This window comes from Onychomys torridus, chromosome 3 (genome assembly GCF_903995425.1).
Source record: "Onychomys torridus chromosome 3, mOncTor1.1, whole genome shotgun sequence".
Classification (NCBI taxonomy): domain Eukaryota; kingdom Metazoa; phylum Chordata; class Mammalia; order Rodentia; family Cricetidae; genus Onychomys; species Onychomys torridus.
Window position 1 is genome coordinate 74,995,682 of NC_050445.1, and position 25,055 is coordinate 75,020,736.

The window sequence follows — 25,055 nt, forward strand, 5'->3', positions numbered from 1 at the left end:
TCATATTTTAATCTGTAGTATTGTTAACTGCAGACATTAAGGGTTAAAATGAATAGTTAAAAATAAGTAGTAGTGCATTATTTACAGTTTTTAGGAAAAAGTTCTTTTTAATGCTCCAGAGAAAATTGAAATATTTATTTTGCCATTCTCCTGCTTTAATTTCTCAGTATTTGGACACAGTCCTGAGCCACCATATTTGGCCATATTTCCACTTTTTTTTTTTTTTTTTGGTTTTTCGAGACAGGATTTCTCTGTCTTTGCACCTTTCCTGGAACTCACCTGGTAGTTCAGGCTGGCCTCGAACACACATATTTCCACTTTTACGGCAAATGTTGTATTCACTTTTCAAACTCCCCACTTATTTCGCATCTCTGTTTTTTTTTTTCTCTCTTCTTTCCTCCTTGCTCCTCTCGACCTCTTCCTCCCTCATGCTCTCTCTGGGCTCCTTGCCTTTCCTTTGGGCCCTTCTGAATCTCTCCTGATTCTCTCCTCCATTCTCCTTCTTTGAGCATGATCTGCCAGGCCCCGTGTTGGGAGTCGGGCAGATTGGGTTAATCCAGAGCGGGTTATGTTCCTAGCTCTGGAGTGTTTTGCATTTCAAGTGTGTCTGCAGATTCACTCCACACACTTCCAGGTCCAATGGTCACTTCACTGGAGTGAACTCAAAGATCATGACCAGCTTAGATGGCAGGGAAAGGCCCTTTACTGCAACCCAGAAAAGGCAAATATACACTCCTCTAAAAATTTCTAAAATTCAATTTGTAAAGTAGCAGGGAGAATGGAACTGAGAAAGTCAGACAAAGGTTCTAATCTGAGTAGTTAAGAGGATATTATTTATTTAAATTATCTTAAAGCCAGTCATGGTGACACATGCCTGGTACACCAGCAAGTGAGAGGCAGGGTCAAGAGGATTGAGAGGCCAAGATCTTCCTTGGATACATTCATTGCAAGACTGAGATCAGTCTGAATCATACAACCTTTCCCCTTGAAAAGTAAAATAACGGAAAAAGCCAAACCAAAACAAACCAAAACAACCCCTCTTTACTTATGATAAAGAAAATTAATTTCCCATTCATGGCTTGCAGTGAGCACTTTGAAACTCAGGGCAAGAAATTAAGTAGAATGAGGTCTTAATACAGAATATTTAATCTAAGGCCAGCAGGATAGCTCAGCAGGTAAAGGTGCTTGCTGTCAATATGGACAACTTGGGTCCCTAGAACCCACATGGTGGATGAAAAAATGCAAGATGTCCTCTGGCTTTGACATGTGCACATCCATAACACACGCACGTGCGCGCGCGCACACACACACACACAGAGAGAGAGAGAGAGAGAGAGAGAGAGAGAGAGAGAGAGGGAGAGAGAGAGAGAGACAGAGAGACAGAGAGACAGAGACAGAGAGACAGAGACATAGACAGAGCGAGACAGAGAGGACAAAGAGACAAACACACACACACAGAGACAGAGAGAATATATTAATGTAATAAAGAAAACCCACCCCAACCAATTTTGAAACATTTCCTAACAAAGCATTTTATCAGCTACCCTTGTGACCATAGGAAGAGCAAGTCCAGCATGGTGAGTTCTTTAAAGGTCTTCTATGGAGCCAGTGAGATGCTTGGTGACAAAGGTTCTACAAGGTTTTACAAGGCTGGTGATCTGAGTTTCATCTCCAATGGCATCAAGGTAATACGAGAGAACTAACAATAAAACATTCCCATTCCACCCCATATACATACACACCTGATAGCCATGCACAACCACACACACACACACACACACACACACACACACACACACACACACACACCTGTATAGACACAACATACACCCACCCACAGACCTGCTGCACATCTATACACACAAACTTTCATATGGAAGATACACACATAAACATATACTTCCCACCTCCCAACACTCCAGATTCACACATTTCTATACACACACTCTAGAAAAATTAAGGTCCTTGATCATTTTGAAGTTGGTCTATTTTTTTATCACATGTATGAATCTGTTTGCTGTGTTTTCAGTGGTTATTACATCCTTGCCTTCATCTTGGCCTCCAGTAATTTCATTCCATGCTATGTGCTCCCTCCGTCCAGCCTCATTTTCTGGGAACTACTTTGAACACTAGCTGCTGGTCCTCAGATTCATATTCTGGCAAGAATGCCATCCCCAGTCTACCCTAAAGGCCAAGGGTAACCCTGGGACACCATAGGGAAACCTGACTAGATCAATCAGACACACTCCCATGGCACTTTCAGTAGTTCATGATAAAAGTTTTTGCCATTAGCTTCTGATTGTTTTTTTTCAATAACAGGAGGAAAATGTAAAGTCTCACTTTGCCCTTTATATAGCTCTAATTCATTCACTTTATTCTGATTAATTGAAGGAAAAGGCAAAAATTATAGCAGCAGCTACATAAACTATAAGATGTAAGATATCATGTGTGATTTTTGGTGGATGTGATGACTAGCTTTAATTGTCAACTAGAATCACCTGGAAAGAATCTCAAGGAGGGGTTGTCTATATTGGATTGGCACATGCGCCATGCATGTGTGTGTGGTTATCTTAAGTTAATTCCTTAGGAAGACCAAGCCCACTGTGAGCTACACCATGCCCTAGGCTGTGGATCTGAATTTTATACAAGTAGAGAAATCAAGCTGAACACAAGTGAGCAGCTGAGAGCATGCTTTAAGTTCTCTCTGTTCTTGACTGACTCTGCTAGATCTGGCTGTTTGAAGTGTCCATACTGATGGCTGCACAGTGAGGATTGTTACCTGAGATGGAATCTGAAACAAATCATTCCTCCCTTAAGCTGCTTTTATCAGGATATTTCATCTCAGCAACTAAAATAAAACTAGGACAGTGGGCACTTCTGATTATTTTTCTTGGATTTTTATAAATTTGCTAGAAAATAACAATGTGATATCACAATAAAAATGGGGATATCTATATACAATTACACACATATGTATATAATTTTTGGTAATATAACAATTCCCAAGATAAATATGCCATTATTTCTTTTGCACTAGCAGATTGCTTGTAGAGCTTTGTCTTAAAATAAAACATTAGCATGTAATTGAATGCCTGAGGAGAATTAATGTGGTAATATTCAGATATAGTATATAAGAGAAGTCTATTCATTAAATAGCAACTATAGTAGAAAACAACAACAACAAAACAATGTTTATTTGTTGGCATTGACTGGAGAAGTAACTTTAGGCAAAGAACCATTTTCAAGACGTTAGACTGTTGAGTAAATGGTTGCAAAGCTACCATTTGCCTGAAACATCAAGAGCCGTGAGAACGATGCAGAACTGTGGTCAAATAGACCATGGTTAGCAGGAAAGAGTTCTTCAGGCTGTAGGAGCTTGAGAGAACGGTCCTTTCCTCCTCTGCTGTTACTTCCGGTTGTCTAGAACATCCCCAGAGAATTCTATCCTCAGGTGCCTTTGCATTTGGCGAGTCGGGCTGAGAAACAGTTTGAAAGAGGAGATAAGGACTGTGGTACCCGTGGGAGGGTGCTGAGTCACATATGATTCACAGTTTTAGCTTTGGAAATCTGTAGGCTCTTATATTATAAAGCTTGATGGTCTGCTTAAAAACGGCTTGTTGAAATCCACATTGGAATACACTCAGAATGGAACATTAGGACCAGTCACAGAATGACTAATAATGACAAATAAATTAGGAGACGGCTACCGTTCATTTGGAATGTTGATGTCTAATTCATGTACTGACTGCTCCATGATCCTTTCATACCTTATAAAGATGAGCTATGTGGGCGTGGTCCTCGAAGCCAGGTTTCAAGCCAGACACTAGTGTCATCATCTTGCAGGGATTGTGCGCTGTGTCCTGTCACTTAGAAATTCAAAGAGTTCCATGAACTAAGTCTTCTTTCTAATGATCAAGTACATAATTCAAATGTGAAAGATATAAAGAGTGACACAAATGAGTCCTTTGCTGAAAAGCCCAGGGTTTTAGTAAATCTTGTCATTTACTTCTGAAGAGGAAACTATGTCTGGCAGGATGGATTCTCTCTTGTATTGTGAAAGAATTATCTAATGTTGAAGGCTTAACTTAAATATTGTAGTTTGGATTGACAGAGCCTGCTCAGTAACTGTATATACATGAATTATGTCTTACAGCATATTTTACATTAACCAAGACTATGACATAGAAAATCTATTTCGATATAGTCACGTAAAATGCTTCTTTTCCCATGTAGACATTCAAAGGCTTAGGTTTTCACGTAATTTTTAATGTATAAAAGGTTATCATTATGAGATATTATTATTTAAACATTTGCAAAGGTTATATAATTTGAAAAGTTAATAAATCAGAGGCATTAAAGATTATTTTCCTGTCTTTAATATTTAGTACAGGAATCTTACAGCAAATAATCACTTTTTGAAAGGGATTTTTTTCAGTATTAAAACTTTTTGCTTTTTTGCCATTTAATGAGCAAAGATTGATCTTTAAAATAGAACTTATTACATATTTTGAATTTTATATGATGCTGTAAGATACCTAGTAGCAACCTGGTTCCTACAGTTAGATATCCACTTCTCAAAACTAAGTTTTGTGCATGACAGGAACTACTGTAATCTGAATAACAAAATCTTTAATGATAAAATCTTTCAATTTTATGCATATGCTGTACATTATATCTCTAAATATGTGCCTCTTATTTCCTACCATAGTAACCAGTGTTAGTTCTGAATCTTTGCATACTTGAACTAAAACAATTAACTTGAATAAAAATATTCTCTTTTAAAAAATGTTATAGTGTTAATGGAGAAATATAGCTTGATACAAACAGCATGCTGTAGGTGCTGTTTACACTGGACAGCTCAGGAGAGGAGGCTGACTGTGAAGCTCCCTTCTGTGTGGAATGGCCTGCGTGTCCAACGCTGCAGAGACCAGTGGAAGGGCAGTACATGTGCTGCTCAGGCAAGGAGGGTCAGCGAACCACAGTCTGGGGACAGGAAGGTTGAAAGGACTAACTGCAGTAGCTTGTCTAAGCTGACCATGTATTTACCATTTCATGTTTGAAGGTTCCATTCCGAGTCCTCCAGAACAGGGACTCCAGAATAGAAGAATACAAATATTGGAGATGAGCTAAACTTACAGTATTCTTTGTTTCTGGTCTTCAAGAACGGAGTTATTGTCTTTCTTATCTGCAAGTTAGTGTATTTGCTTTGACAGCTTTTGATTGTTAAGTGAACTCTGCCCCAGAACAGCTGTCAAAGAAACGATCCTGAGGGCTGCATTTATAAGAAATGCTCCAACAGCCTATGTGGACCCTGGGTGTGATGCTCCTGCATTTGTCTTTGTATATGGACTTGCATCGTGAAAGTAACAAAGCAGCAATACTTGTCCATTCATATCTAAGCTCCTACTGTTGCTTTAGAATATTTTGTACTAAGACATACATCAAAGCTGATTCTGCACTTAATTTACTGCCCCATTTCAACTGTGTATGTGTGTGCTATGAATAATATGTTGGTCCTACAGACCAATAACTTTGTGTTATGCTAATGAAAGCAAGCAAAATTTATGTCTGTAAACAACATAAATAGTGATTTCCTTAATTTTTTTTTAATTTGCTAATTCAGAGGAAGCCTTACAAATTTAATATGAGAAAAAATGTCATATGTAAGTAATGACATGCATATTTATACAGTTTGTGAAGAAAAAAAACATAGGTTTTTGTTGTTAATAATGAAAACACACTTGTCTCTTTCCATGTAAAAAGAAAGACTTCTATAAATGTCGTTTTGCCTTTTTATGTGTAGGAAACAGACTTTGAAGTCATGGATATCATGCTCAATAAAACAAAAGGCAAGAGAGTTGGGCTGCCATGATGTGTGATGATCAGACCACAGATGTTTCAGATCACATAATTTGAAATGAATAAGAATCATATTGTGTTGCTTCTGAAGGACAAAGTCTTTTGCTTCCTTCAATGACTTTAGGTGACTGAAGTTACCACTTTCATTTCCTCCTCTGTAAAGTATTTTTTTGCAGTATTAGAAGTATTTGATTGCTCACATAATCAGTGAGAGAAAAGGAAATAAGGAAATTTTTGTCATGACATTAAATAATGTTTACATGCTTGAATTAGGCTAAACTAAGTTTTATGAACTCCTTTTCCATGGCTAATGGAAAATACAAATGGAAAATGAAAGGAGAGGTCTTCAATAAGATGAATGGAGCTTCTGTAATGAGCAGTTAGAAATCCCGCTCATTTGGTTCATAGAAATGCCAGCAACAGATTGTGTGGCCATGTGGGACACCCCAATTGGCACCAGGCTGTGCAGGGATGGCGCTGGAGGTTGTAGCTGGCTGATTCTGGAGCATCCAAAAGCAAAGGTGCGTCAGGGAACAAACCCCACGTGGGACCCCCACCCCGCTCCCCAGCTAGCTGACTGTGATGCTAGTTTAAGATCAACCCAAAAGCATTTTGATGATTTGTTTGGAATCCAGAAACAAATTGCAGCCATTTAGGCAGCAACTATTAACTAACCAATTTATAATGTGCAGATAAAACAAAAATGAATCCAAGATGACAAAGTCAGTTTCAGTAAGACTCTTTGAAAACTGAGAATATGATTAGCTGTAATGTGGATCCAAAGCCTAACAGGAAAGGAAGGTAGAGATCCATGAGCAGTGAAAGATGAGGTTTATTTATTGATACAGCTTTGTTTCTCACTTTCACGCCCTTTATCTTTCCTCTCTGATTAGTGTGATCACATCTTTTTCCCAGTTTCCCAGGATTCTGCTGGATAAAAATGGAATCGAATCCACAAGCATCTCACAAGTTAAAACAGCCTCTTTCTAAGAGAGCAGCAGAGTTATTGAAAATGCTTAAATTGCCAGATATTTCCGGAATGAATGATCACTCCTGGAGCATCTCACCCATCTCACGATAATCCTATGAAATAAAGTAGATGCCAAGTGATTTGATTTCACTCAGACACGCATGCACCTGTGTATTGTTACCATGTTTTAAGATATGCTATTTAGTAAACTTGTGTGCCTTGCTTATCTAGATCCTTAGCTTGCTTAATGCTATTTTTACCCAATTACAGGATCACTGTTGGTGGTTTATTATATACAAAAATAGGAATAGTTCAGCACTGGTAAAATATTTATAGCAAATGGAACACTTTACTCTTGAAATATCTTATTACTTAAATTTAAGAACATGTTATTTATATATTAGCATAGTTGAAGTGGCCATTTTGTTAGATATTTAGACATTTTAATTATTTCCCAGCTCCTTAAGGCATCGTTGTGTCTTTCATTCACTTTGGTTAAATACAAAATTATTACTTAAAAATAGTGGTATAGGCAGAGAATTGCCTCAGGCAAAGGCCTGAAGTGGTACATGAATCTCACATTCCCCGCCTACAGCTCCTCACTGTAGCATGCTCTCTCCCTTTTCTCTCTGCTGTATGCCACATTTGTTTTTTATCTCCATGGAAATTGCTAGTGGAGTAAATGAAGAAGGATGTGGGAGAAATGTGTCTGTTTTAATACTGTCTCCCTACAAATAGCAGTAGTTTTAGACATTTCATCTATTTTTCCATAGGACTTACCCACGTCAACATAGAAAGTGGGGCAGTTATGTTGGGGTCAAGTTATTATAACAGTTCTTAGCTCTCATGTGACTCTGTGGTTCCAACCAAGCAAATTCTCTCTGCAGCTTAGCGTTTAAAACATTTAAATCAATAGATGACACTTCCTACTCAGCTGTTGCTCTTTACAGTAGAATAAATGGGGTGTAATTTTGCTTTTCTGAGTTTGATGTTCCTCAGATATGTATGAAATGAAATGGATTACAATTTTTCTTTCCTTTTTGGGAACAGAATCATCTGAAGGATGCTGTGTCACCCACAAATTCAGCCTCCAAAGGAACAGTAATTTAATGGCAGCCTTTTCTTTCAAACTCAATGAAAATATAAATATTTTTTGTTTTTTTAAAAATTTTGGCCATTTGTATGCCAAATGAAATAGGCATAAATAATACTTTACTTATTTAATAAAATATTTGCCTCAGTTTTTGCAGGTATCTTGGTGGATGCTTCTTGTACATTGACTCTGTAGAAAACATTAAACACTTCACATAGAGACTTTGCTAGTAACTCTGATATGAGTTCTAGTGATCCAGGATTCAACACCTGATTTCTCACTATAACACTCAATAAATATTTTAATTTGGGATTTTAGAACAAACACTTTCAATATTCAGACAATTTAATAGTTGCCTCAGGTGTTAATGTTATATTTTGAAAGTCTATATAATAAATGCTTACTCTTTTCAGATCCATATAGCTTTTTTTTTTTCTGTTACAGATGGTGGGGAGAGGATATATGAACATCAAATACTTGTGACTTTCAAAATGTAGTGCTGCCATTGTACTTCAGTATATTTCCTTATTTATCCAGTAAATTCCTAGGTGGCTACCACATTCAAGGCCTTAGTAGACACTTGGAGGATGAAGAAGTACAGGATAGCATGTGAAGCTAACTCAGATTTAGGAATTATACAAGTAAAAGCTGTAGTTGAAGCATGAGATTGAAATGCTGAGCACTGAGACAAGACAGCTTTTCATAATGATTCTATTTAAATTCAGGAGAATGAAAAGGAGTCAGAAGACAATAATATAGAAGAGACCGAGGAATGGGGTGTGAGGAGCAGAGGGTTTCCAGAGGTGTGGGACTTGAGGTAGAAGAGTCAGGAATAGTCCCATTGTGTACATGCCTGGACCACACCCCTGAGCTCTGAACTGTTTTACTCATTTTCTCCTTTCACTTTGTATACTGGCTCTGTCTGTTCCCAATGACGCCTCTGCTGTCGCCTGAGGCATGAAGCTAGCCAGAGAAAGTCCTATGTGTCTTCTCATAGAAACAGCATACCTTTTAGTTAAGCTCTCTGTTAAGTAGACTTTCTGTGTGTATGTAAGTGTGTGTGTGTGTGTGCGTGTGCGTGTGTGTGTGTCTTGGGGGGGAGAGTTGAACCATGGTTGGATGCTGAATGAGAACTATAATACTGTACTGAGCCATTTCCTATTTGTTTATTTTTGTAGTTATAGGTGTGTGTGTGTGTGTGTGTGTGTGTGTGTGTGTGTGTGTGATATATGTGCACATATGTATGGAAGTATGGAAGCTGGTGCTTTCTATTGAGTGTGTTCCACAATTACTCCCTATGTTACTTTTTAAGACCAGGTTTCTCTGGCTAGCCTGGCTGGCCAGTGAGGTCCAGACGTCTGTCTGCCTCACTAGTACTCACTGGAGTCACAGGCATGCACCACTGCACCCAAGATTTTACACGTGTGCTGGGGATCTGGTTTTGTTTTGTTTCTGTTTTTGAGACAGAGTCTCACTATGTAGCTCTGGCTTTTCTGGAATTCACTATGTAGACCAGGCTGACCTGTATTCACAGAGACATGCCTGCCTCTGCCTTCTGACTCTTGGGATTAAAGGCTGTGCCATCAAGCCTAGTTCTGAAGCCAGAGGATCTGAACTCAGATTCTAATGCAAGTCCTTTAGTAGCTGAGCTGTCTCCACTATCTGAGCAGATTCTAGCACTGAGCTGTATTTCCAGCTCAAGTAATTGTTCTTTGACTGCATGTATGTTCTTTAAAGGGATTAAACATGAAATATGTGTATTCAGACCACTTTTACCCTTTACTACGAACACCAAAATCTTTTTAGACAGCTGTTAGGATTACAAACTAAAAAGCATATTGAGAAAAATTTGAAATTTGCAAATATACAATATTTTCACTATAATATTGCTGTAGGGTATTTAATCCTACAGAAAAAGGATTTAAAAAAATAAGTACTTTATGAGTATAGTATGAACTATTTAATGAATAGTTTAGCAGTCTTTGCTGTTGAGTTGCTGGAACCTTCGACCTCTTGTCCTTGGCCTCCTCTCACACCTGCTGGTGTCCACCCCGTGTTTGGGGAGTGACTTTTCCTCCAGTCCTGTGGCCTGCAGCCCACACTGGTGAGAAGTCCACATAGCCGTGCTGATTAGCACCAGTGAACAGGGTGTCCCCCAGTGTCGTTCAAAGACTTTAGTCCTCTCCAGGCAGCTTTGCAACCTCCAAGTTCCTTTCTGACTATCTGAAGGCCTACGTCTATAAACAGAAGATCCCGCTTTGTGACATAGGACATTGGGAGAAATTAAAAGGAGCCAGTGATCCCCATGCTTTTCTCTAGTCCTTCCAGTTGTTTCCACTTGTCTCACAACTTCCAACATTTCCTTCTGGTTTGCATGGAAGAAGTATCTTCCCTTCACCCCATGTATCATACCCCCCCCCCTTTGTTATTTCTGAATTCATTCCACATTTTTACTTTCTCATGTTTATAAGTTGGATGCTATGGATGCTAAAATTTTTTTCTTGAGTATTTTAAACATTATGTCTCACATTTTGTAGTGGTTATTGTTAATTGCGATCTTGAAAGCATATAGCTGTACCTAGGTCATGGGCCTCTGGGCATGCCTGTGGGGGATTATCTTGATTACCTTAATTGAAGTCGAAGGCCTGCTCACTGTGGGTGGGATCATGCCCTGAGCAGGGGGTCCTGGACTGATTAGTCATAGGGGAAGAGCTGAGAAGCAGCTTGACTTCATCTTTGTTTCCTGACTGGAAGCAGCTTGACCAGCTGCTTCAAACTCATGCCTCCTTGACTGACTTCCCCACCACGGTAGATTGGACCTGGAACTCAGCTTTTTAAAGTGATCCCTTTCTCATTTAAGTCTCTCCTGTCAGGGTGTTTTATCACAGCAGTTGGAAAAGGAAGCTAAAACAGGCCCTATTAAAACACACAAACCACCGGGCGGTGGTGGCGCACACCTTTGTCCAGCACCTGGAAGCCAGAGGCAGGCAGATTTCTGTGAGTTCGAGGCCAGTCTGGTCTACAAAGAGAGTTCTAGGACAGCCAGAGCTGTTACACAGAGAAACCCTGTCTCGAAATACAACAATAAGAACAAAAACAAAGCAACAACGATAACAACATAAAATGAAAACACAAATTAATAAGAGAACAACACACCAATTAATTGAAAATAAGTATTTCAGTGACATGGTGTTAGGGTTGGCGTTCAAAACAGAGAGCTCCACTCCGATATCGGGTCACAAATGAAGCTTTACTTTAACACGAGCTCGTGGGGCACCAGCGCGAGGACTAGCTGGTGACCCTGAGTTTGAGGCTCACAGGCCTTTTATGAGGCAGTTCTACCAGGGCAGGGGAGTGGGGTCACGCCGAGTGCAGACACCTGGACGCCAGATGTCTCTGCGGCCTTTCTCAGAGTCTGGGTAGGTAAACGAATTCCAAGCTTATCTAGCAAGGGGTTATTTGGCAAGCATTCTTCCCAAGCGATTTATCTTGCAAACACAACCCCAGGGGTCATCCTGCAAGCATCCTGTTAGCATAGCGTGATGGGCTAACTTTTCTGATATGGGGCGTGGGGGCAGAATGCAGTATTTTCCACTGAATCTGCAATTAGCAGAGCTAGTGGCGGGGGGGGGGGGGGGGGGGGGGGCGGCTTGTTTCCCTTACAATGGCCCTTTCAATGGAAACATTGAAAATGGAGATGTAAAAGCTGAGGTTCAACTTTGTGTGTTCTGGACAGTCTTGCTATAGGATGGCTGCAGGACAGTAGAAAATGCTTGCACACGAAAACGTTGGACCGTCTGCATGGCCTGTTTGTTTCTGCTATTCTTTACCATTTGGGCTTCTGATACACCCATGAATCAGAACACTTCATTTGTAGCAGTATTCAGAGGAGGAGAGGAGGAGAGCAGGAGAGGGTCTGAGGGAGTAGTCTTCTTAGTAGTCTTGCCAAAGGTAGAGTGCTCCTTAGGGTAGTATATGCCAACTCTATCATTGCCAGTAAATGACATGGTCTCTCTGGTATCTCCAACATCTGCACTTGTCTTTGACCTTTTATACAGAAACATGTCAATAGCTCCATCTTGTTAAAAAACAGAAGGGATCCTCAAGGCTTCCTCCATTCCTTTTCAGAGTCTATAGAGTCTGCGTTACTTCTGTTCTCTTTCAGAAGGTTTTCTTGTGACTCTAAGTAGACCTGTCACCTTTGGATCCATTAGTCTGGTCTTAGAGCTTCTGTGGTTCCTTTGTTCCTTGAGTCTCTTCTCTTGCCACTGCTGAGATCCTTCTACCATTTCAGAGTTCTAATTACTGTTTATTTCCTTTCTTGTACCTGATGCTTGGGGAGGGCTACATTGACCTGCCTATATCCTTGTTAGCACTGTGGCCACGCTCGCTGTATTCTGTGCAGGCTTTCTGACACCACCGAACCTATTACATCAATTGCTTCATGTATACTCAGGTCTCTGCATAACACTGCTAGTTCACTGAAAGCAAACTCATTGGCGGGGGTATAACTCAGTGGCAGAGTGCTTGGCCAGCAGGTGTAGGGCCCTGGGATCATCAACTCCCAGCATGGCAACACAACAAAAACAAACTAACATCAACCAACTCATCAAAGGCTCCAAACTGTTCACAGCCTTCTACCCTGTTCTTCATGTTCTTTATCAAATGCCCCATCTGCTCCTGAGAAACATTTCAAATCACCCTGTGGTTCTACCACCCATTCACTCTTGTTCAACAATACCTGTAGTCTTGTGCATACTTCAGAATTTCACTGAGCTAATTGCTTCTTTACAGCTTCCCCACCTCACCCTTGCCTGTCCTTGACTGCCAGTGGCTTAGTGGGGCCTTTTCATTTGTTATCTCTCATCTCCACCCTCCCTTCTCCTATCCTGACCTCCAGCTACCCTTTACTTGGTGTCAGGAAAACTCATTTCCTCATGTTCTTAGGCATCTGCTTGATCTTGTTACTGTCTAGATCCTCATATTCTAAGATCCCAATCATTTTGAGCATACAAACCGAATCCTTAATATTACTTAAAAGTTGGCCTGTACCATTTTTTTTTCTGGCTGAATTACCTCTGCCCCCAATTCCTGTCACTTAATTATCTAAACTTATCTAAACATAGCATGGTCTCCAGCCAGTCAAACTTATTGAATTGGCTGAGAACACCATGTCTCAGTGCCTCCATTGTTAATCCCTTTCATCTTGTCAGGTTACACTTGTCTTTCAGATACCACTTCCTAAGTAGCTACTGTTGTGAACATTTGAAGGGATTGATAATGGTATATAGCATGGTTATTTCTAGCTAAGGTCACATAAGGAAATAGAACTTAAGCAAGGGCCAATTGCCACACCCCTTCTTTTCCTACCTGTAGCAAGTCAAAGAAACTCTTGGGAGGAGAGTTCTTCTTGTATTAAATCTGAGAAACAGTCTTGATCACCGGAGATGGATGGATAATTGGAGTTTCAGTGAATCTCAACATAAACAAACTCTACAGAACCCTAATGTTCCACTGTCCTCTTCCCTCATCTGACTCTTGGTAGCATTTCTGGGTTCGTCCTATTTGTCTCACACATGTGTTGTACTTCGTCTTTGGTCTTACGCTGTACTTTCCTGTTCGGGTCTCTGTGTACATGGAAGATGAGTAAAACACTTAAGCTTTTTTTAAAATTTTTTTGTTAACTAGCTCTTACACTATCTGAGCCCTTCCATACATTTAAAGAGCCTATGTAAGAACTGAGGGGAGTGGGGGTTTGGGTTCTGCCTTTCTCCTACAGCTCTTCTTCCAGCCCCCATATCTCCATATTTAGGCATTAAATGACTTTCTCCAGGCACCAAAAATATTTGTCAGTCACCACATTCTTCTTATTCTTTTTCTACTTTGTCTAGACCTAGTTTTAATTCCAACTTGGATTTCTGTCTTTTAGTATTCTTTCTAGCATATACTAGTGCTTATTGGATGGTGTTACAAATAGAAAATATGAAACTGTTTTTAGTGGTATGTGATGTAACTCAAATGTTATATTCTCTGAATATATTCCAGCTTCTAAATATTTTAAGAAAACAGGTACCAGTTAAAAAACAGTATCAAAAAGAAGCTTGCCTTTTAAAGTGTTCTTGACAGCTGGTCAGTTGGGGCAGAGAAGAATGGATGGGTCCTGTTACTTCTCAGCCCAAAATGAATGGTTTACCTCTGTGAACATCTCTAGTGACAGTGCACTCAGGTGACAAGGTGGTGTATAGATGAGATCAGTTTGGCATAGATCAGCGTTCAGGAATTGGGTCTATTCATCTGTATGTACATGTGTGTTCACACTCTCTTTCTCTTTTTCTCCTCTCTCTTCCTACTCCCTAGCTAAGGTATGCCTAACATTTCTTACTACTTGTCAATGTTAGGAATCACATTGAGAGATGACTCATTCTCTCTCGAGTCTAGGACTTACTCAGTAATTGTATATAGCAGTCAAAGTCTGGTTTGAATTAGAAAGTACTGTCTGTAGCCTTTGCTCCTATACAGTAACATCTGGTTTTCCTTCTAGTTATAAAAGTGGGCACAGATATGTATATCTAATAACAATAGAAGAATATTGATTGGGTTAGTGTTTATACTGTTTTTCATATGTGTATACTCATTCACAAATAGCATGAATTGTAATATTGGAATGATAATGATATTAGGCTCTGTTAATTTTATTTTATGTGGTTTCTTTTTATAGTTACTTCCCATTCATACAGAACTACTGGGCAATTATTTCTCTTCATCTCATTTGTGCTGAAGCATTCTTGGTTTTGATGTCTTGTCTTTACTAAGCAGTGTGTTTCCCTGTAAATCATGACTTTTTGCCGATAGGCACTTCATCTTCTTTATGATCGACCTTAGTTTTCCTTTCTGCTTTCCACTCTTTATGCTTTTACATGTTCTCCTAGACATTATTTCAATCTCTTTTTCATGTGGTGTTTTATTTCCTTTATTCTGTTTCTGAAATGAAGATGATGATTTGATGAATTCATGTCCAAGGAAGAGAAGACACACATACTTTGCTTTCCTTGATTCAGATTCATAAGTTCAAATTCAAACATAAATCATCTCCTAAGCATTCATACTGGGCTCTCTCTATATTCTTATGTTTGCCTGGAGAGGAAGACCACACATTTTAGACCTGCAGCATGCTGATGCCACATAGGGATGATGTGAAAATCAAACTGTATTGTTAGAATGGTGAACACGGGTGGTTCTCAGCCTTAGATGTTTCTAAAATGCAGTGATATTAATAGTTCATGTTTCAAGATACTGACTGCATTACTCACCAGAATGTCTCTGAAAGTGTTTGAGCTTACATACCCAAGGAACAATTTTCATGTAGAACATTGCTCTGACAACTATGGCACTGGTCCAGGCAGGCAGAACCTCAGTGCTGCCTGGGAAACACATGCCCTTAGCCTTTGTGTTCTGAGATGTTTGTGACCTTGTGATTTCCAGTGGTTAAAAACTGAGGAATCATTCTACACATTCATTTTACTATTAGAAAATAGAAATGTAACTATTTTCCTGAAATTTTGATGAGTGAGCAAATGTTTGCCTCTTGATTCTCAAGTTGCCCCTGTCATTTTTCTCATGCTAATTTGGGGGCCTTTCAGCACCCAGAAAGGGTGTACACACATGCAAATGTAAGAACCAAATGAAAACAAATAACTCCAACAATAATAAGTTTTGAAAATAATGACCCCCTTGTAATAAAGGTTGGTGGGCTTTTTAGTCTTTTTGTTTTCAGTTTGAAGGTGGAATGGGAACTGGTGGGGAGGATAAAGATTCAACTGTATGAAGTATGTATATAAAATATAACCACATTAGCATTACTGGCAGGAAGTCTGACAGAACTTTCTTCCTTCTGATTCCACAGTATCAAGTCATGGGTGGATAAGATGCAGGAAGACCTTGTCACACTGGCAAAGACAGCAAGTGGCGTGACTCAGCTTGCAGATGTGAGTACTCCCAGTGTGTTAATTCTCTGCTTAGTTTGAATGCATTTATACCTTTTGGAAACCATGGCTCTGTATTGTATAGAGTGTGTGATTCCCATGGAAATGGTGGCTCTGTATTGTAGAGAGTGTGTGATTCCCATGGAAATGGTGGCTCTGTATTGCAGAGAGTGTGTGATTCCTGTGGAAACCATGGCTTTGTAATGCAGAGAGTGTATGACTCCTGTGCAGTTATCACAGTGAAATTTTGTGGTAGTCTCTGCAGAGCATTGGTTATTGGAAATCAGAATGGCATAGCTAACAATGAAATTGTTAAACACCTTCTTCCCACCCAGATTCAGGTTTAGATGCCATATACTTCTTAGAACTGTGCTTCTAAGGGCTGCAGAGATGGCTTGGTAGTTAAGAGCACTGGCTGCTCGTCTAGAGGTCCTGAGTTCAGTTCTCAGTAACCACATAGGGGCTCATAACCATCTGCAAAGAGATCTTATGCCTTCTTCTGGTGTGCAGGCATACATAATAAATAGATTAATCTTACAAAATAGAACTCTGCTTCCAGTCTTCAGAATGTATTTTAGAATTTTCCAATAATGATGAATAAGTATAGTTTGACTATCCTCAATATAAGCACTTCTTCAATTTTTGAGTAGGGATTTTTCCCTTTAAAAATACTTGAAAAGTGTATAGCCATATCGACTCACCATTGAGATTTGTCTAAAGGGTTTGATGCACAACGTGGGGACACCATTAAAGGGAAATTATTCTTAAAATTTCAAGACTGGCTCTGAGGGTTACTCTAAAAAAATTTTAGAAAGTGATTGAATTATATAATAGAAATAGAAACATTATGTAGCAAATTAGACATATTTTACAGAAGTATTTTGTATGATTTTGTGAGTATTCTATATGATTATTACAAATTAAATGTCATTTTAAAGATCTCACTGCTGAGAAAATAATATAAAATTTGGAAATATTTTCATCCTGTGTTCTTAAACAATTATGCCTTTAATATTCTTACCATTTGATGTGTTATTTAGTTGAAACTGTATAAAAAGAGTTTCATAGCTGGGTATGGATTGAAAACAGGCATGTTCATGAGTTTGATTTATTTTTTATTTTCATATATTTGAAAATGAAGTTAGGACTCAATTGTAAACATTATTTTTTTAATGAATCACAGACACCCATACATGAAGGTAATATATATCATTTTTACTATACCTGTGTTTTACCTGTAACAAGTCATATGAGGTGAGGTAGGAAATTTTACTCTGGCCATTGCATCTGGCCATGTACTCAAAAAGGTTTGGAATTTATGGTATTTTGTAAAATTATATTTTCCAGTTAGGAATGGTCCACATGCATAGTAATGTTCTCCTTTGGGAGAGACTGGAATATATAGTCAACTTATGTACCAGAAATTCCCAAAGAAAACCTGCAAATATGTCAAAAACATTCTTAGAATGTCTTCATAGTACAGTTGCAGATATTAAACTGTGAATGTGCATAAACATCCCTTATTTATGTCGTATATCCCTAACTGGAAAATCTAAATTCTAAACACTCGCCAATCTGAAACTTCTGCAGTGTGGGGATGATGCACAGGTATGACTGAGTGCTGTTCCGACGCACGTATGCTCACCATACTTGTATGACATCGCTTTGGGAACATAAGATATGCATCAACTGTAAATGAATTTCCGTTCACACTCAGTCTCATCCCTGAGCTATCTCATTCTGTATAGATAGATATTCAGAACTCTGAGGAAAGCTGAAATCTGAAGCAATTTCAGACCCACATTTCTAAGGAGGTATACTTACCCGGTATCTGCAGGATATTTGGGGATGAAATGTGTTTCTTGTGAATACTGATGGTCTCAAGTGCTTGGACACACAGACAGAGGGAGGGTGTACCCTCCACTTTGTGATTAGAAATGACTCACTTTAGAAATATGTGAGTATGTGCCAGAGTATTGGGTATGATGGTGAACCTCTATTTGAGGGATAGGATTTGTAGAAGCAAATATTATTTGTTAATTTTTATTGTTATAGATTTAAGTTGACTATGGGAAAACTTTCATTCAACCCCAGTGTCCAATGACATATTCTACTGTTAAGTTTTATAATGTTTATTGCAAGTTAAGATTAAAAATAAGCACTTGCTGGAGGCTTCCCCTTCCTCTACTTCTTCCTTAGCCTTTCAGCCTCTCACCTGGCTGATGTCCTTGTCACTCCTGTTGTTCCTGTGTGGAGCTTGTCTCCTGAATTTGTTTTCTCTTTGTCTTTAAGAACTCCTGATGTAAAAAAGTCTCCTTTGCTTCCTACTCAACTTTTCTCCAGAGTACAGATTACTTAGAAGATTATAAATACTATTGATTGGGTGAATGGCTTTCAATTAGGAGAACAACATGGAACGAGGAAGAAAGGTCTAGGTAACTTGTTTATGAGACACATGCCACAATATAGAAAAATTACAAAATTACATGGTATATAATATGGGGGGATGGGAGAGAGACAGACAGAGACAGAGAGAGGGGGGGAGGGAGAAGGGAGCAGAAGAGAGAGGAGGAAGAGAGTCATTGCTGGAAAAAATATTCAGATATTAAGTATAAGAAGAGATGATACTGTCTTCCTCATTTCTTTTCCTAGCAAAAATGTCCATGATGTGTGCCAAGGAGGGGCTTTATTTGTTTTAGGGTTTTTTTTAGTCTCCCATAGGAATTTAAAGCTAAAATTAGCTGAAAAATTCCAAAACTGAGAGAACTTTGTGCTGAGATTGGAGGACTTTTGAGCAGCATAGTCTATTGTATTGCAGTACTCGGATGCAACCCAAGGCTTTGTGCATTGGATGACCTACTGAGCTGGACTCTTTGGGTAGTGCTAGAAAATGGTGCTCCCAGAAGTTGAGCCCAAGGTGGAGTTCACTGGGTCCCAGGATTGAAAGTCACCAGTATAGAAATAGTGCTTTTTCCCGAGTTAATGTGCTTATTTTTAACTGGCGTCATAGGTACATCTGTTTTAATGTAAAGGCAAGAACCATTGTAATTAGCTATATTATCAATGTAATTAATTTGAAATTTTATGAAAATTGATGTTTTATGGGATCATAAAATATAGGCAAGGGAAAATAATATTTTTGAATGAATTCTATACTTTAACTTTTCATACACGAGTGAATTATGTTGTATCAAAGGTCAAACTTAGGGGCTGGGGAAGTGGCTCATGGATGCCGTGCTTGCTTCACAAGCCTGGTAACCTCACGGAGCAAAGATGGGACTCCTGCAGCAGGCTGAGGTGCCAGACTAGACTGATTCTTTGACATGTTGTCATTTCTCAGCCTTCATTTAATGTAGGGATTCTCAACCTGGGGGTCACAACACTTGGGGGGTGTTTCAGATACCAGATATCATGCATATCAGATATTTGCATTACAATTCATAACAGTAGCAAAAATCACAATTATGAAGTAGCAATGAAAATAATTTTATGTTTGGGGTCACCACAACATGAGGAAGTATATGAAAAGGGTCACAGCATTAGAAAGTTGATAACCATTGATTTAATGGAAAGATGTTGGGAACAGGCACTCGGTCATTTAGTTGTAAGACATTTGGCTCACACTGCAATGGACAGAAGTTAGTTATATTGCTCTGTACAGTTAGAAAAGTCAGAAATTGGATCTTTATCCAAAGTGCTCAACCAAAATTCTACCAATGAAAGAGGTCAGAGCAAATAGCATGTGATAAGTAGCTTTCCTAAAGATGTGTTTAAGACATGATAACACACAACTGAAGCTGAAATTATAAAATTAACATAATATTGTCTATGAAACAAGACAAAAATTCTAAGATTTACAAATAGCATGTGATTTCTTTTGTTTTTACTGTGCTGGAGATTGAGGCAAGGGTCTTGTGCGTGCTAGGCAGGCACTTAGCTCCACCGCAGGAAACATGCACCCTTTTAAACAGTCTAAATTGCAGACTACTGCAAATATCCTCTATCATTTCTGAATGTGTGCACACACACATTTTGCCAAGGAGGAGATAGTGACTGGGATGATAAATGGAGAATGTGATGTTTAATCACTGACAGATAATATTTTCAACTTGAAGTTTTCATGATAGTCTTGAAAACAACATCTATGAGTTCATAAAACATTAACACACAACCATTTCTTGTCTTAATCTACTGAAAAGTATTTTATCTTGATGATATTCTGAAAATTTGGCCCATATCTAAATGAGGAAACATTCTAAATGAATGGGCTCTGTAGTAATGAGAATTTGCTTCATGCAAATGTTTTCTAAAAATAAACTGATGAGTAAAAGCTATTGTTGGTCTTCTCTGTGCGATTCATTTCTGAATCTGCAAATGATGTATTAACAGGGAACAGAAACCTGTCAGTATGTCAGAATACTGTCAGTATGTCATTATATTGATTGCTCCTACTACCTTTACCTCAGGGAGGGCAAGCCACAGCCATGTAAAGAGGGCGGCTGTGTCTTTTGTGGACATTTGTACTACAGCTCCTCCCTTCTCTTTGGGGCTTTCTCAGAACCCCCTCTTTACTAGAAGGGTTTGGGGGTTGTCATTAGGGGAAACTTTGTAAGGCTTTGGTTTCAGCAAGAACTCAGGGCTTTTGAAAGATAGTTGGCTCCTGAGAAGGAAGTCTAGTGCAGAGACAAGGTAGCTCTGCAGGCTGCTTATGATTGGTACTCAGGTCTTAGCTAACAGTGCTTCTCGCTGCATTAAGGCACAAACTTATTGCATTAAAGTTTTATTGCAAAGTCTTGGAAATAGCTCACTTATGAAATGCTTGCTGTTCATGCATGAGGACCTGAGTTCAGGTCCTCCTTCACCCACATAAAAAGCCAGCTACAGTGGCATGTGACTATAACCTCAGCTTGGAGTTTATCTTCCCATTGTTGGTTCTTCAAGCCTTGGTCTGCAGTTCCCAGTTTATAGTTCTCAGGACATATGCTGAAGTGGTCTCCTGGCTGATGTACTGATTCTTAACTCTTAGGTTATCTATCATTTACCTCAAGTAACTTTTTTATGTCTTTCCATGCTATGAGACCCAGTGGTACTGTGTGGCATAGAGTTGCTTTATGACTGACCCATTTTGCCTAATCATGCCAGGTTACCTTTTGTCTACCTCTGCTGTGGGACCTAGGCTTGATCTTTTATAATGAAATGAAGCTCAAATTCCCTCCACTCTGATATCCCAAAGTCTTAGTAAACTGACAGCTAGGGTTGATTAAATGTAAATTTACCTTTTTCTAAAGTGAAAATTATTATTATATGTGCAGCATCTAATTACAGCATACATTGCATACAAAACTAGCTACATATTCCAGTATTCCTGGATTACTGCTAAGTATTATAATTTCCAAAATGTTTCTTTGGAAATTCTTTTAAAAATTGTAAGTGGGGCACTTCGTAAATAGTATATTTGTGATATTTTAAAAAGTATTATTTTTAAGATTATGTTGGAAACAGTCTTTAAGAAGTTTTTAATGAAAAAGAGTTAAAAACGATAACTTAGATTATTATCACAACAAAGCCTGGTCTTTAAATATAACACTGAAAGCCATTCACTACAGTTAAGATTCTGAGCAAGAAAAAAATGTGCAGGTGAGTTTTCTTTTTGTCCAGGCCTGGCCCTCAGAGAATGTGCATTATGAAGTACTAAGTATCTTAGTGTGTCATGACATAGAGCATCTTGTTGTGTTCTCTCTCTGCTCTACATTCTTTCTAGTAGAAAGATAGAAGCTGGTATCACATAGCATGTGAGGCATTGACATGACTCTGCTGAAGCTCGGTCTAGTCCAACAACCCGCACTAGTTACTATACTCTGATTCTTCCTTCACCAGAGAGAACCTGATAAGTGACCGTGACGACCATCATTCAAACTTTCAGGAAAAGGAAAAAAAATCAAGAAGCAAAGGTCCTTAGGCCATGCTTCAAATAATGACAAATTAACATGATAAGATTATAGATACAGGTTGTGTTAGTGATATGAAACTGAATCTCTGCTTATGTTATGAATAGATATCATGCCATTATAAATCTCTATGTAAAATTTTTGCTACTGTTATGAATTGTAATGCAAATATTCTAACCTGGAAACTATTTTCTCCATCTGTATTGGGAAACTTTCATGAGATTCCCCAATATCTCTGATAATGAACACTATCATGTTTTTTAAAATCATAAAGGTGAAGATAGTTCTTTTAGTGGGTGATTTTATAATATTGATTCACTTTCATTGACTAAGAGAGTTCCAGTTTTCATTTTCTATGTAAAATAGTATACTCAGTTACTTACACTGGTTTCCTTAACTCTATACACTTAAGTGTTATAAAACAGATTTTATTTTGTTTTATTTCTTGTGTTATCCAGCTTTCTGTTACTATATAGAATACTCGAAGTAATTAACTGAAACAGTTTATTTTGACTCAGGAGGGATTCTGATCCATGAATGACTGGCCTTATAGCTTTGGGTCTATGACAGGTGAGCACATCATAGTTGCAGAGTGTCAGAGTGAACGTGTTAACCTCATGACCAGGAAGCAAAAGAGAAAAGTAGAGAGGATGCTCATGACCCCACTTTTCCTCAAGAGCATTTCCCCGAATCTCTAAAAATCTTCCAATAGGTCCTACCCCCATAAAAGTTCCAATATTCCAAATAGTATCACTTTAACACATGAGTAATTGGAGAACAGCTACTACTCAAACTATAGTATTTCTTAAGTATTTAAAAAAAATACCAGAAAGAAAATTATATACATGTCTGAAAGAAATGAATATGCAATCCATTCATTCTTCAAGACACCTAGTGACATGCCTGGTACATGCTGTGACTTAGTAAATGTGTGTCTGATTCCATCTCCAGTAATTGTGCAGTGCATTTTACACTCCCTGTAGCACAAGAGAGATACTTTAGTGATATAAGCATCAGTACATTTCACATCAATTAGCCCTATTGTTCTTCTGCAGAACTAACTGTCCTGGATCAATTAAAATGATGTTGAGGTTTATCTATTTGTAAACTTGAAACAATTAATCAATTCAAGTACTGAGTTTCTAGAATCTCATTTTAGTCCAAAATAAAAGAGGTTCATGTTGGATGCAAATCTTCAAGGCTAGCTGGGGTGTTTAAGACAGGACACAATAATCCATCCTAGGAAAGCATAAGCCATCTGGTGATGTGCAGGAGACCTGGATGAAACCAATTATGAGGTTTTTTTAATCACAAAACTATTGTTCCTGGAATATTTAGAATGAAAATCTGCAAGGTCAGTGTTCAAAAGACTTGAGTTTTCATAAATTGATGATTTTAAGAGCACATGGTGATTTAAATCCTTAAAAATACTAGTTAGCTAGCAATGTCCTAAAATCTATAGGCACAGGCACATGGCGATGTGTTTCAATGGCCAAGTGCTTTCCTAACAGGGGTATCCCCCTGAGATCAATCTTTAGCAATTACCACTCCCCCAAATGTATACATAAATAAATGTGTGTGTGTGTGTGTGTGTGTGTGTCCATCCTCATGAAAAACTCACATCTTCTTCGATAGATGAAAGTCAGAGTTTGTATCCAGTTGAAGCAAGCATTTGTGTCCTAGCATCCGTGCTCAGCTGGGGCCAGGCTTTAGAGCATGGAGGGCCTAATTGATGCCAGAACAAAAGCAAGTGGAGCTGGTTTTGGTACATGCCTGGATTCACTTTCACAAGGCAATAAAAAGCTGCCAGGCCCTGGCTTTAAAGATGGTTTAGTCATGCATGTGAGCCCCATCTGCTCAGTGCATTGGGGATTTCCTTCTCAGATCAGCCCTCCAGCCAAACACAGCCAGTGCTCCTGCCCCCACCCCCTTCCAGTTTCTCCTCTCCTGCTGGGAGTAGACAGGTTTTGTGAACCAGGTGCTGCCTATGCCACTGGAGGGAAATCCTTCTGCAGGCACCAAGATGAGCCGGAAATGAGGTTGCGTCTTAATTTTATATACTACATTAACTTTGGCACAGTTTATTCAATGATTTAAATAAAAAGATACTCAAACAGAAAATACTCATATTTAATATGATAAAAATAAAACCACCATTGCAAAGATGTCCACAACTTTAACATCGACTCCAGTGCTTTCAAGTTCTCAACTTCTCTAGATGTGTGAACTGTCTCGGAGGACCTCTGTTCACTTCTGTGAACCACAGCAGCGGATTCATGTGCCTTTTCTCATTTCTTCTCTCTTTCTCCATAAACTTAAGAAGTAAACTCATCCTTCATAGCCACAGAAGGGGAGAATGGCACGGAGACCCCCCATAGTCCATCTGGTCTCACCAAAGTCTCCTTTGCTCACCATTCTTCAAGTGAGGGTGACAGTTAATATCAAGTTTTGAGGTTGGACTGACAGAAATACTTCGACCCCCCCACAGTGTACATGTGAACTGCTGGGCCATGTGTTTGTAATTAGTGGCCTGACCTATTATTTTTGCAAGGTAGTAGTCTTACAGAAAATTTACATTTATTTCTGTATGTTTTTCTGATGTATATACAAACTCTAGTCATGATGTGGAAAAAGGAGTGGGTCTTCCTAAGGCGTTGGCTTGAGACGCGCTCTAATGGAATTGACAAGCTATATAAACAGCCATTGCTCTTCTCATTGGACACAGATTTATGAAAAATACCAGGAGCTGTATACTGTGGAGCCAAATAATGCACGCCAGCTGGTGGAAATTGCAGCCAGAGACATTGAGAAACTCCTGAGCAACCGATCTAAAGCCCTGGTGGTGAGTGCGGCTTGTGCTTTTCTCTCGTAGTCTTCCCCTGCTCTGTGTTACTCATGTTTCTTGCTGTGTTTGAGCTTTTCATTTGCTATACTTTCTTTTTCCTCTTAGTAACTGTGTTCAACTGATGAGTTCATGGAATCAATGTGAACCCTAAATGAACAGAGAATTTTCTTCTACCTGTTGCTTTATTTTTATTATATTACCACTTTGTTTAATCAGAGATGTATATTTAATGAATATATGCAAATTTATACCTATGTGAGTCATTATACATTATAATCTATTGAACACATTTTAATCTATACTAAAACATAATATCATTATTATTGCTAGTACATAAACTGTAACACCCTCCTGTTCC

At 38.8% G+C, this 25,055-nt stretch overlaps 1 protein-coding gene across 4 annotated transcripts in view; it reads left to right on the plus strand.

Moving 5' to 3' along the window:
• Window positions 1–25,055, plus strand: part of Cacna2d1 (calcium voltage-gated channel auxiliary subunit alpha2delta 1) — a 423,150-nt gene that overhangs the window by 56,616 nt on the left and 341,479 nt on the right. For all 4 annotated transcript variants that reach the window (XM_036180248.1, XM_036180250.1, XM_036180247.1 and 1 more), the window contains exons 2-3: window positions 15,826–15,907; window positions 24,578–24,694. In XM_036180248.1, coding sequence (XP_036036141.1) covers window positions 15,826–15,907; window positions 24,578–24,694 — 199 coding nt within the window. The remainder of the gene's footprint in view (window positions 1–15,825; window positions 15,908–24,577; window positions 24,695–25,055) is intronic.